Genomic DNA, 13,713 nt, shown 5'->3' on the forward strand with positions numbered 1-13,713 from the left:
GCCGGGCTGGCAGGAGAGGCACAGCCGGGTTCATCCCTGCTGCTGCTCACCAGTGACCAGCAAAATCCTCTTGTCCTCTGCCCCGGAGATCCTTCCCAGACTCCTGCTTCCTGCTGCACTTGGCATAAACGTCTCCTCCAAAGCAGTTTCTGGTTTGGCACTGGGGTTATTTATTTCTTAAAGCAAAATGATGCAACCGTCCCCTCCATGGGAGGGATGAGGGGGCTGGGATGGGCTGTCTGGCTCCAGTCAGTCAGCGGCCCTGGAAAATTACTGTGGGAGGACTCAGAGGCCTGTCCCCAGCTGGAAGAAATCCGTCCTGATGGATGTATTCTGCTTGCTGCATATGCCTGTGCCCGCTTCACTGCCCGACCATCCGTACAGACAGGTGAACCCAAAACAGACCCCTCGATGCTTTTCCCCCATCATCATCTTCCTCTTGTTTCGCGGCGAAGGCGCGGCTGGTGGGGACTGGCAGAGTTCTCCCTGGACAGGGAAGGCAGAGCCACATCTGCCTGCTCTGGCTGCTGCCGCCCCGGTGGGAACGGCAAAGCATCAGTGTCCCCACAGTGGGGCTGCGAGCGTCCGCCACTGCTGCCCGCCCAGTCCCTGCGCCTGCAGCCCGCGGATGCACCTCATGTCCACCTGTGTGGCCACAGGTGGTGAGGTAGGAAGATGCTCTCAGGTTTGCTTAGAGCCCTGAGGGCTCCAGCTCCCGCTGGAGGAGGGAGACTCATTCCTGGGGGGCGCGGGACCCCTGGTAGCCATGTGCCCCTTGGTACGTGCTCGGTGCTTCCAGAACAAGTGGGTGGGAGCCTCTTGCAAGGCATGGATCAAAGCCCATCGTTGCCCCTCTCCTTGCTGTGCCACCGCCTGTGGGACAGAGTCCATGAGTTCCCATCACCGCCACAGACCCTAAACGTTGGAAATGCTCTTTTCCAGGGGAGCGGTTCCTTCCCCAGATGAGATTTGGAGACCTGGAGGGGCTTGACCTTTCTGAGGGACTCTGCTCACCTTCCCCAAGTTCCCACTTTAAGCCCCAGGACAGCGTTAGGCTGGGGAGAGCCAGGAGGGAGTCAGAAGGACGCTGAGCCCTCCAGGATGTGGTGTTGGGGTCAGCGGCCATCGCTGCTGGCTCCTGCGCCCGCCTGTGCCTTTCCCATGGGCAGGGGCTGTGGATGGAAGTTGCTGCCTGCTCCTGCCCGCTCCTGCCCAGGCTCGCACAAGTGGAATCCGACCTGTCGGCACACTCAGGGTGTGCAGCCCAGTATCTCTGGGATTGCCAGGCAAGCTTTTCTCACGCCACTTCGGCACCGGGGCTTCCAGCAGGCTCTCATCCTCCTTATCTTTTTGGCAGGGAGAGAATGACTTTTATTACTATAATTTAATCTCTTTTTTAAGCCCAGGCTGCAAATGTGGTTCTTGCACGCTGCTTGGTGCACCCTTTCACACCCTGGCAGCTCGGCAGGTTATTTACATTGAGCTAATGTACTCATGACAGAGTCTCTTGAAATGCCGTCTATTATGTGCGAGGTTTTCCTCCCTGGGGAATCCTTTTAAGTATTTGCTGGCTCTGCTTATATGTTAGCTGAACATGGGAAGAGTTCCCTTTCTGAGCCTGGTGTTGTGCTTGTGTCTTGCGTGAGCGGCTCGTACCCGGTTCTTGCCCAGTCAGTTGGTTTTTTCACTCCATGGAGCTTTCCTGGGGCAAAAAAAAACTTGGACAAGAGCCTCCATCCTGTTGAAAATCAAAGCAGATGAGGGGCTCTGAGAAATGAATTTGCTGTGGTTGAGCTACGGCCGTCATCTGGCCGCTGCGTCCCGGCTGGCCTCGTGCCCGGAGCTCCCCTGGCTCCGCTGGGTGCCCCGGCTCTGCCCGCAAGCAGGACAGCCGAGCTGGTGGCGGTGGCACCGTTTGCTTCACTGCAGATGAATTGGCGGATCCGCAGCCTTCGGTCGCCTGGGTGTTTGCAAGGGTTCCACGTCAAACAGTTCATCGGTCTGAGCGCTGGATGTGTCGATGGCGTGGTCCTGCTCGGCTTCGGGGCATCTCGAGCGAGCCCCTTGTCAGCACAGCCTTTGCTCTCCCCTTCCTGTGGCGCTGGCAGCGGGCGCAGCTGGGAGGCACTGGCAGGAGCTTCCCTGCCCCAACTCCGCCGGTGCTGGGCTGTGGGCGCTGCCGTCCCTCCCGGCACGGCAGCAGGACCATCCTGCTCCCAGCCTCTCCTGCCCCTTCCCTTGTCCCATTCCCCCACGACTGTGTCTCTTTGGGCTGTTGCCAGATCAACTACAGGCTGCGTTTACAGGAGGAAGAATTGCTGTTCTTCTTTCCTTCTGTTTTTTTTTTTTTTCCAAGTGGTTTTTAGAGGTTAAAAATTCCTGTCTAATTCAGCTCCTTGGGGTGTACCACAAGCTTGTCACATGTAATAAATTGGCTCATTTATTAGTACAGCAACACAGTCAAAAGCAAACAAAGTGGCTTGTAGATTAATCCTGCCCTGTTCATGATAAGTAGTTTGATCCAGGCTCTTTGCAGGGGAATAATGGACACGGCAGGTCAGTTTTGACTGATGAACTGTGCACTTCATTTCAGTGCGTTCATTCTTTTGGCCTGTATATTGATACTACTTAATTAACCCTTAATTTGCAATTACTCGGTGCCTAGATAGTGCTGTTCAGCCCTTTGTGGAGAACAAAATCTGTAAAGCGGCATCTGGTGAGAAATTCTCCCAGGAATCGTCTGCTGGGTGTGCTGGATTGGGGCTGGGAAAGGAGAAATCCCCGATGGCTGCAATGGAGCACGGGAGCCCTGATCTCCGTGTCCCACGTCCTGCAGGAGCCCATGGAAACATACTGGAGCGTGTTTGACACGCAGCCCGTGTGCAGGGGAGTGATCTGGCATCTGGAGCCTGTTAGATTTTCGTTCTTCGGGCACCTCTTGTGCAAGAAGGGATGTGTGTGTGTCAGCAGTCACTTCACACAGAACGGACAAACGAAAGGGGGTGAAGTTTCCACCACAGCGGGTTGGAGGGGGTCCTTTCTGGCAGGCACGGTGCTTTTGTGGTCGTAGCTGGGGCTTTCATGGGCTGCTCCTGCCATGGGAACCCCCTGCCCATCTCTGGAGGAGCCGCAGCATGCTGGGCTGCAGGGCGGCTCCTTGAAGATTTCCTGATGGAGTTTAGTTCTGAAAAGGCTTTGGTGGGTTTGGGAAGGGCAGAGGAGAAACCCAGCCTGCCCCATCTGCTCCTGGAGTAGCAGTTTGCCATCTCATAGTCCAGAGGATGCAGGGATGGGTGCGCGTCGTGCTACACGGTCTTGTGCAGGGCCAGGAGAGCCAGGGGGTCCGAGCCAGCAGGTCGCGTCCATCCCTCGTCTGAGGTTAAAAGAGCACATCCCGTGCAGCTCGGCCACGGCAGCTCGCGAGGGTGAACCCGAGCCCTCGCTGGCCAGGAGCGCGTTGCCGCAGCAGGAACGGTGCCAGATGGGGATGTGCCGGCACACGGAGCACCAGGCTGGACCCTGCAAGCTGCGCACGGTGTACCGCTCCTCTCCAAGGCGAGTTTAAGCTTATTTAGGACAAACTCTACCAGTGGAGTCTTAGATGAAGGTGACTGCTAGTCTCAATAGCTGTCTAAAACGGGACTCAGTCTGGACAAAGCGCTTGGTGTGTGACGTGCTGCAGGTGCCCTTCTCGGTGCTCACCTGGCGCTTCGCCTGCTGTGGAGGATGGGGTGGTCTGCGGGGAGCTCGGCGAGCTATTTCTGCCACCGTCCCTGCTGCCAGCGAGGCCGATGTGCTGCCCACCCTGCTGATGTGAGGGCAGGGCACGAACAGCCACCGTCTCCCCGTAAAATGGGATTTTAGCGTTTTGCTTGTGTGCTGCCGTTGACTCAGCAGAGGCGTGTTGGTGGCTCCAACGAGAGCTGGTGAAAGGCTGCGTGTTCAGCCCTAAAGCCCAACTTGGATTTGGGGCCAGGGAGGAGAGGAGGGGAGAGGAGGAGAGGAGAGAGAGCCTGCGGAGGGGAGTCGGGCCTTGCAGAGCCCCGTGGTCTGCATGCCGTGCCGGTGGGCTGCTGATGCCGAGCTGGTGTGGTGCCTGCGCTGTGCCAGGGCTCGCCATCAGCGTGTCACCCCCTCACCCCCAGGGCAGCTGCCTTCCAGCCTGAGGCGAAGTAGTGTTGGAGCCAGGACGTTGGTGGAGCTTTTTAATGGGGTTTCAGGATGTTAATTGATTTATGGTGTATTTTGTTGTTTGTCTCAATGCCATGCTTCTTTTCAGAGAAGCTTAAATATAAAGCCTTGCTCCCTTTGTAATTTTTCTAGTTAATAATAGAGATTAAGTCTCCTTGTGTCACGTAGCCCTGCTTCTTAACGACCCCCCGCAAGCCTGCCTGCACAGCGGCCTCTTAACAAAGAGCGTGTTGGCACCTGAGGGACTGCTTGGGGTGGCGGGGGGCCGGGGAGGCCGTGCTCGGGGTGCTCGGCACTGCCCAACCCTGCGTGCCCCCAGCCCTCCCAGCAGTGAGGGGTGCCCGGAGCCAACGTGACCTGTGGGAGCTTGAAACAGGGAGTCTGGGGTTGATGAGGTCCGGGGTCACCTCCCTCCCGGGACCCCAGCCCGTCAACCCAGCTTGTGCCCAAGAGTGGGCACTTGTCCTCCTTCGATGGTGGTCTCTGGGGCTGGGGAGAGGGTCCCCATCTGCCCTGGCTGCTCCGGATCTCCTTACTTTTCATGCAGTGGAAAAGGGAAAGTTCACTCCAGATGGGTCGCGCTTCTCCTCCCCAGAGAGCAGCGCCAGCAGCGGTCCCGCCTGCTTTGAAAGGGAAATCCAGTGTCTGTTAATGAGATTCCTCCAGTGAGAGTTAGGGATGCTGGAGGGGGCAGAGCCTGGTTTGAGCCTTTTCTGGGGGCCTTTTCTGGCCTCAAGCTGCCATGGGAGCCAAGAGGATTTGGGACTGGCCTTGCTGGGTGGGTGCTGCTTTTGCTCTGGGGCATGTGCCGGGCAGGGGAATCCAAACCGAGGAGGATTTAACATACGTCTGGGCAGAGGGAATCAAAACATGTTCACATGCTCGCTGCCGGCACAGTGCTCGCCTGCTGTCGGCTACTGCAGAAATGTTCCCATGAACGTCTTGGGGAGCACAATGTTCCCTGAACCCCTGCATCTGCATGAAGAGCTTTTACCCAAAATCTCGCTGTGCGAGGCCACGTCCAGCAGGTGACGGTCGCTGCTGGAGAGACACAGCCATGGCAGAGCAATGTGGGGGCTGAGGGTTCCCTTGAGGTTTTGGGTGTTTCTTCTGGGCAATGGGATTGCAGAGCCGTTGCGCTCTCCCTTCGGTGACACTTCTGCCTTGTGCTGTCTTGCAGGTCCTCAGAGCAAGGTGTCTCGATGCCAGCCCAACGAGTACAACTGCCTGGGCACGGAGCTGTGCATTCATATGAGCAAACTGTGCAACGGGCTCCACGACTGCTTTGATGGCTCCGATGAGGGGCCGCACTGTCGGGGTAGGTGTCTGAGGGGGATGGCGGTCAAAGAGGGGCTGCTGTTGCTGGTAGGAGTCACGAGGTCACTGTTTGTCCCCAGTTCCTGGCTGTACAGCGTGAGCCCCACGATGGTTTAGTTTCACAGCTTCGTGCCGGTGCCACTGCGCTCCATGTCCTGTCTCCCGGCCGAGCGCGGGGCAGCTCAGCTCCCGGCTGGCGGGTAGCAGATCCAGAGATTAGCCAGAGCCGCTTGCAAGTGAAATGCCCGTCATTCCTGAGCCTGCAGGCCATTAAATAGCTGCATTGTCTCCTGGGTTTAAAAGCTTGCAGGGCTGGGGTTCTGGTTCAGATAAGAGATACCGGTATGTTTTTTTCCTAATTTCCAGGAGCTTTGTGTCCCCCCTCACCAGCCTCCAGGCCTGTCCCCCATTGCTAATCCTGCTGGAAAACTCTCCCTAAATCAGCGTGGGCCGGCTCGCTGGTGCGCAGATTAGTCGCTCAGAAATGCCTGTCCTGGGCTGACCCTGGCACTGGGGCTCCGCAGGCTCCGGCGAGCAGCTCCTCTCCCTGCCTGTCCTGCGCCCGGAGCGGGGGCTCCTGCTCTCCACAGCCCATCTGGGTGTGGGACACCCTGCCCCGAGGCTCCCCCGGCTCGGCTCCGCTCCGCTGCCTGGCTCCCACAGGAGGAGCAGGGTGGCTTCCACAGCTGTGCCCAAGCTGACAATTAATATTTGGCTAATAGTTCTTAATGGGATCTGATTTTTCACAGCTGGGCAGCAAGTCATGAGGGCTGGGTGCGGGCAAGCCCCACGTCAGAACAGGTGCTGCTGGCAGGTTTGGGCACGCTGGGGACGGAAGCCCTCGCTAGTGCTTGTGTGGGGTGCCGAGGTCCCCCCTGCCCGCCGGCCAGCGCGGGCAGAGATGGCGGTGCCGCCCTGGGGAGGCATTTCCTCCTAGCTGGTCAGAGCGCCAGCCCCATCCCGCCTCCGCCCCGGGCTGGGGAGAGGAGCTGCCGCCCCAGTTCGTGCTCCGGCTGTTCCGGTCCCGTTCCTCTCACCGGCCTGGGAGCCCAGACTCTGCCTGTGCTTGGGCCCTCTGCCTGTGCAGGAGGTTGGTCCCAAAGGTGCCCTCAGGGATGCGGGGAGACACCGGGAGCCTCCGTCGCCCTTGTGGATGTCCACAGGGGTGGAAATGCCATCGGAGCCTCCCTGCTGAAACTCCTCCCATCGTCCCCCTCCTGCAGACCCAGCACTCTTGAGGGTTTTTCTTTTTTTTTGGATGTATGCGGTGCTTTATCTGAGAGATACGAATCTGAAATGAATAGCTGGGCCTGCCAAAGCTGATAAACCTCGTAAACAACTTGGCCGGGCCCTGCCCAGCTTATTAAACAGTTCCACATGCGAGGGGCAGGATTTTTGCTGCTCCCTGTCTATCCCTGGCAGTGAAGGGGGACGTGGGAAGGGCCGGGTGGTTTTGGTCTGGGGAGGCTCGTGGCTGGGTGGCTGCCATTTCCCCTCCACCGGTGGATTTGCCGGGACCCAGTTCAACGCCCTCCGAGCACCCGAGTGACCAGGTCAGGCAGGGCGAGGAGAGGAGAGAACAAAATGAAACCCAACATAAACCAGCCCCGCCAAAGGGCTGACAGCGCGCCCCTCGCAGCGGGCCAAGGAGGCCTGTTGCGAAATGACCTTGATGGAGTTGGAGGCTGCTGCTGTTCATGGCGGAGTGAGGCGGGCAGCCCTGGCCTCCCCCTGCCCGGGGGCAGCGCTGGGCAGCTGGGGGCGTTAATGGTGTTTATTGTGAGTGCTAATGGAAATGAAGCTGTGGGAGGTGGTGGGCCCAGCAGCCACATCTCTGATCCCAGCACCGCCCCGGGGCCGCCCGACCCTGGCGCTGGGGCGTCCATCCTGTCCCTCGCCCGAGCATCCCTGGGTGACATCCTCTCTCCTCTGCCGTTCCTTTCTCCTCAGAACAATTAGCGAACTGCACGGCCCTGGCCTGCCAGCACCACTGCGTGCCAACGCTGAGCGGACCCGCCTGCTACTGCAACAACTCCTTCCAGCTGGCCGAGGACAGGAGGAGCTGCAAAGGTGGGTTCGGGGTGGGCAGCGCCATTGCCCCCGGCACGGTGCCCGTGTCTCCTCTGGGCTGTGGCTGATGCCGCCGTCTGCGGGGCTTGGCCGTGCGATGGAAGGGGCTTGGGGCTCAGCAGACCCTGACCTTCAGAGGGGAACACGGGGCTGACGGGACGTGACTCTGCCTCCCTGGGGCCATTATGTGGATGTAGCTCCTGAAAGGCCGAGTGAGGAATGGAATATTGGGAGGGAGTGAGGAAAAGGCTTTGCCTTTGTGTACGGAGTCAGGGGCCATCACTGGGCTTGTATGTGCTCCTGGTGTCCGTGCCGCAGAGGATGCTGGAAAGCAGGAGAGGGTCAGCAAGGAGTGATCAGATCAATGTGATGCCTGGAAACAAGTCTGGAAGTGAGAGATTGCGGCGGCTCCGTCTCTTTCATTTAGCTGAGCAGAGGTGAAAGGGGCCTTTATCAGCTCCTGCACACACCTCTGGGGGCAAGAGCTCTCCCGTGGAGACGGCTCTTTCATCTAGCAGAAGAAAGAGCAGCGTGCGAGCCAGGGGTTTGGAAGCTGAAGATTAGAGAAATTCAGGCTGGAAATTGAGGTGCAGATTTTGCAGAGTTGGGGGGAGGGGCAGTGGATAATTAGGCCTTGAAAAGGCTCAGCCGTGAGACAGGGATTGTCCTTTTGCTGCCCTGCTGTGGATGCTGGAGCAGAAAGCGGGGGGCTGCCCACAGGTGTGATGGGGTGATGTTGGCCACGTCCTCCTCTGGAGGCCATTGTGACCATCCCTTCGGCTTGGGGATCATATCCTCCCCTGCAGCTTTGCCTTGGAGAAGAGGGGGAGCCTTTGTTCCCCCTTCAGGCAGTTAAGGAAAGACATTTGCTAGTCTAAACCTTGGGGCTTTTGCCTTCTTTTCCAGACTTTGATGAATGCACCATCTACGGGACCTGCAGCCAGACATGCACCAACACGGAGGGCTCCTACACGTGCAGCTGTGTTGAAGGGTACCTCTTGCAGCCTGATAACAGATCCTGCAAAGCCAAGAATGGTGAGATCCTCAACAGGAGAACTGTGCTACTTCTGGGCAGCTCTGCAAACTATGGCCTTCTGCCATGTGTGTACCCCTGCTATCGGTTCTTCACTTTAGGGTGCTCTTCCCTGAGGACTGTCCTGTGCTACCACCTTCTTGCACACGTTGGGCTGCGTGTCACGGTCTTGTTTTCACTGGAGTGGAAGGGCCAGGCTGATACGGTGTTGTGGCCATGAGCTTTGGGTGCTCTGCCATGACCACCCTTCTCCCCTCCTTTCCCTGCCAGAGCCCGTGGACCGTCCTCCCGTGCTGCTCATCGCCAACTCCCAGAACATCTTGGCCACCTACCTGAGTGGAGCCCCTGTGCCCAACATCACCCCCACCAGCGCCAAGCAGACCACGGCCATGGACTTCAACTACATTGAAGACACGGTGTGCTGGGTTCACGTGGGCGACAGTGCCTCCCAGACCATCCTCAAGTGTGCCAAGATCCCCAACCTGAAGGGCTTCGTGGAAGAGCGCTCCATCAACATCTCCCTCAGCCTACACCGTGAGTGTCTGCTCCCCTTTGGGCCTTGGTCCCAGTGCTTGCTCCCCCAGTCTCCATCTCCTTCCCACAGCCTGAGTGTCCCCAGCCAGCGGTGGGTGAAGCAGGGGCGGATTTTGGTAGGAGACAGCTTTCCACGGGGCCAGGCACCGAGGCTTCGGCTTGTTTTTGGCTTTCCTTTTCCTTCCCTCTTCTTATTTCTAGCAAGTTTTGTGGTTTCTTTGTGTGAGGATATGAGGAAAAATGATACAGCGAGGAGCGGAGATGGCACCTGCGTAGCAGGTTCGGGATTGGCAGTTCTCGTGGCTTCCTCTTTTGGTTTTTGCCCCATGTTCCCCTGGCCAAACTAGGTGTTGGTCCCCACGCCAAGTAGTGACTGAGAACAAAATCTCCACTAAGAAGTGCCGCGTGAGTCACCGGTGTGAGTGGCAGATGGTGGTTTCATTCCGCTTGTGTCTACCCGGCTGTAATGAGTGTGGCTACAGCTCCGTCTCCCGCTTGGGCTTGCTGATCCCAGTTCAGCAGCCAGGACGGGAAGGAGAGTCACTTGCTGGGATTTTGGTGCTCTTTGACTCAGGCCCGTGACATGCCTGTGCCTGCTCTCCCGAGAGCCTTTGCCCAGTGAGGGGTCCCAGCAGAAGCCGTGAGCTTTGAGGAGCCTTTCACAGGTGCTGTGGCACGTGCAGTGGGGTTGGTGGGATCCCCCCAGAGGGGAGGTGGGTGGGTGCCGTAGCCGTACAGCCGGGATGTGGGAAACTGCTCTTGGTGGTGTTCTGTCACTGATTTTATCCTGTGAAACCACAGACCGAGTCAGTCAGGGTGGGATTGGAGGGATCTGGGGTGTGCAGTATCACCATCAGGTTTTGCAGCCCTCAGCTTCCCTGGTGTTAGCCTCCCGCTGTCTTCTGCCTCCTGAATTTGGGGTGCTTCCAGGGAGAGACTGTGCAGGGCCTGATGCAAGAGGGATCCCCTTCTTCTGCGGAGACATGTGTGGTGTTATGTGGTGAGTGTTAGCTAACCTAGCAAATTAGGTGAGCGTGTATGAACTGATCTTTGCAAATGAGTAAAGGTCTAGGGTGGATCTCGGAGCTGAGGGCGTTTCTCTGCCGAGGGCAGTGTCACAGTGCGAATGAAGCAGCTGAAGCCCTGGCTGACACAAAGGGCATGATCTGGCGACCTGCCGCCCGCCGGGCTGTGCAGGGGCTGGGGCTCGGCAGGCTCCGGCCGCTGCACCCTCCCAGCGTGTGCAGCACGGTTAATTTGAGCTTGCACTGTGTATTTTTAGGGCAGTGTGTATTTTTAGGGAGAGGCCTCACCCTTTGCTCTTGCAGGCAATAGCCTGAAATTAGGCAGGACAGGGCTCAGCTCTGCTCTCTGCTCCCCCCACAGTGGTTTAAGGAGGTCTGCATTTGCCTGCTCCTCCTGCCTCCTCTCGTAAGGCTTCCTCAGACTGGGTTTGGTCTCCCTGTAGTTCGCCGGAGGGGCGGAGAGCAGCATTGTGTGAAGTTCGGGCTCCACACTTCTTCCCATCAGGCTCGGTTTTAACACTGTGATTTCCTGTGGCTGGGAATTGCAGCGGCGGCCGTGGCTCGTGGATGGCACATGAGCCCTGAGCTGTGGGTTGGCCCAGGGGATGAGCAGCCGCTGGGGGTCGGGCAGGAGGTTTTGGGGTGTTCCTGAAGTCCGCCCGGGTGCCTTTCCACAGCTGGGTCCCCGCGCTGGGAGGGTCCTGAGGGTTCTGAGGTGCCTCTACCTGGCTGTGGACGGCGCGAGGCTGAGGGCGCAGCAGCCCCAGGGATGGTGACCCGGCTCAAGAATCGAGGTGGCTGCAGGAGGAGCATCCACCCTGACCACAAGTAGGTGGTGGAGAGGTGTCAGTGCAGGATCAGGACCAGCAGCACCGACCGCAGCCCCTCCGCCAGACCCAGATGAAGCTGTCGGCCTGGCAGTCTTTTGGGGTAGTTGTTTGGGCTGCTCCAGCTCCAGGAAGTTAATCTGAGACATGACCTTTTAATTACGGTCAGGAGGGGAAGGGAGCTCTTAATAAGAGCATGTTCAAGTCCAAACAAGAAAAGGTGCCTTGCTTTGCTTGGCCTCCTGATCGGTTGCGATAGCTCCGGGTGGGGAGAGGGGAATTCAGCTGACCGGGATGGGAAAGCACCTGCCCTTGCCCCAGGAGGAAGGGAGTTTCCCATCCATGGGGAAGGGGCTACTGGCGGCTCCGGCACCTGGTCCCTGCTGCTGTTGGGTGGAGGCTGCTCCCGGTGGAGCTGCAGAGGGGTCCCTTCTCGGTGTGAGGTGTGAAACGGCCTTGAATGTGGGCTGTTGGAGCACAACCGCACACTTAGACACTGATTTCCAGCCTCGAGGTGTGGGCTCGTGATGTGGTCGTGCCCTTAGCCTCCTTGCCTGCAGACTGCGCTCTGGTGGGTCTGCGCTGGCTGGACAGATGCGTGCCATCCAGCCACGCTGCGTTAGCAATAACAACCCAACGTCCCGCAGAAGGAGCAAGGGCGCAAGTCCTGTGTGTTTCCTGGCAGATCATCCTCCTGCCGGGGACGATGGCGCAAAGGGCCTCCATTCAGCCCCTCCATTAACTGGCTCAGAGTTGCTGCCTCTACCCTCCCTTGGGGACGGTGACAGAGACCTGCGGAAGGGACATGTCTTGGTGGGTGCTGCAGGCGCCATTAGTGGCAGGTTGGGGCACAAAGCGGATGGGAGCGGGGCTGCCCTGAGCTGCTCCTTGGCTACATGGCTCTGGTTGCTCTTTATTCCTAGCTCCCAAGGGAATGGTCCTTACACAGTTTTGCCATGTGCTTCTGGCAGGCGGTGCGGCTCTGCTGTATTCAGCAGGTGGCTGCCGGTGCGGGGCCGTGTTTGTGCCCGTGTGGTGTCACCATGGGTTGGAGACGTGCAAGGAAACATCCTCGTGGGGCAGGGTTTGTTCATGAACACAAACAAGTTGGAGAAATGATTTTCCCCCAGCTCTGAATCTGATGCTGGGGGTTGTGATGAGGAGATAATGTCAGTCCCCTGCTCCTCTCTGTCAGGACACTGCAGAGACCTGTGAATCCAATTAGTGGTTTCCCTCTTTATTTGCTTCTTTATGGCATTATCTGCTAACAGTAGGAGTCGGGCTTCCCTGGTGCCTGCTGCTAATGGGGCTTGAGCTGGCATTTGATGGGGGAAGACTGATGCTGAAGGGCTGGAAATTAGCAGCCCCCAGCTGTCACGGGTAGGTCTGGGCTGGTGAGATGTCACAGCCCAGCTCTGATAGCAGCCCCGCTTCCCTGCCTCTGTCCCCACTCCCTTCCTGCGGAGAGATTAGTGTCACTTGTGTTGTGGGAGAAGTGTTAAATGGATGCTATTAACAGGGCTTGGCAAGACCCACTGTACTCTGAAGCTTTGCTTTTCCCCTGGTCCTTGCACTGCTAAACCCTTTTTTCTATCCGCAGTCTTGAGTACCGATGCACTTTTTCATGGTGACTGTCCCTTAGTTTCCAAATATGCGCTGCCCATGGACATTTTTCACAGGCAGTCATTTTTCTCAGTTGATCTGAGCTGTCCGGCTCCTTACCCCCAGGTCTTTTTCCAGGGACGCACTAAAAATCAGAGGCTGGTGAAGTCTTCCATGTATTTCTCTTACAAAAAAAAAAAACAAAAAACAAACCACTTAATGTTAGAATTGAATTATTTCTCTCTGCCATCAGTTGGAGCCGACTGCGGTGACTGGGAAGCCCTGGGCACCTCTTGGTGCTTGGAGGTGACAGGGAGGGCGCGTGGGGCTGGGTGGCAGCAGTGTGTGGCCAAGGCAGCCCCTGGCTGGCGCTGCCAAGTGGCCAAACCCGCTGCAGGCGGGTGCGGGGACGTGGCCCCTCACCGGGCAGGGGTCCAGCCTGTCCCCATCCCCGTGGGGGACTCGGAGGTGGCACCTTCCTGCCCAGCCCCTGGAGCCCGGCTCCCTTTGGGGCTGCACCTGGCTGTTGGGTGGCCGCTGGCGCATCCTCCACAGGGAGAACAGGGCACGAGCAGAGATGTGGTGGTGCGGGAGCGGAGCAGGGGAGGGCTTGTCCTTCTGCCAGAGCTGAACTGCAACAAGGGGAACTTGTCTCCTACTTCCTCCCTTTCTGCTCTCCCTTTCTCTCCTTCTCCTCTGCTCTGTGTGAAAATCCAGCGCCATTTCTGACCGGGGAGGATCCTGGCAGGCATCACACGTGTGCTCGCGCTCAAGGACAGAAAGGCACATGCCTGCACAGGGGATGAGCCTCTCTCCAGAGCGCGCGGAGGTTTTCCTCCACCAGCTCCCGGTGTCTGCTCAGGCCAGTCGCGCATCTGTCGCACACCACCACAGCGTCGCCGCTGTGATGTGAGGTTCCCCGTGAACCCCCCGCAGCCCCCATCAGCCCGGACCCCTCCAGACCCAGCCTTGCCGCCCGCGTGGGACTAGGGACGGCTGGGGCCGGGGCAGGTTTTGCTCTGAAGTGACAGTGCTTGCATGCAGGGGCTGCTGGCGGTCCCCGCGGACCCACCTTGCTCAGCAGCTAATCCCTGACCTCCAGGGACTTTCTGAT

The 13,713-nt window shown here is 58.4% G+C and overlaps 1 protein-coding gene across 6 annotated transcripts in view; it reads left to right on the forward strand.

Annotated features, from left to right (window-relative positions):
* Positions 1-13,713, forward strand: part of LRP1 (LDL receptor related protein 1) — an 87,722-nt gene that overhangs the window by 18,382 nt on the left and 55,627 nt on the right. For all 6 annotated transcript variants that reach the window (XR_012584436.1, XM_074565249.1, XM_074565251.1 and 3 more), the window contains 4 exons: positions 5,372-5,509; positions 7,459-7,578; positions 8,485-8,613; positions 8,882-9,145. Coding sequence is in view for 5 of the 6 variants with exons in the window: in XM_074565249.1 (XP_074421350.1) it covers positions 5,372-5,509; positions 7,459-7,578; positions 8,485-8,613; positions 8,882-9,145 (651 nt within the window). In the remaining variant the exon portion in view is untranslated. The remainder of the gene's footprint in view (positions 1-5,371; positions 5,510-7,458; positions 7,579-8,484; positions 8,614-8,881; positions 9,146-13,713) is intronic.

The sequence above is a fragment of the Larus michahellis genome, chromosome 22 (assembly GCF_964199755.1).
Source record: "Larus michahellis chromosome 22, bLarMic1.1, whole genome shotgun sequence".
Taxonomy (NCBI): domain Eukaryota; kingdom Metazoa; phylum Chordata; class Aves; order Charadriiformes; family Laridae; genus Larus; species Larus michahellis.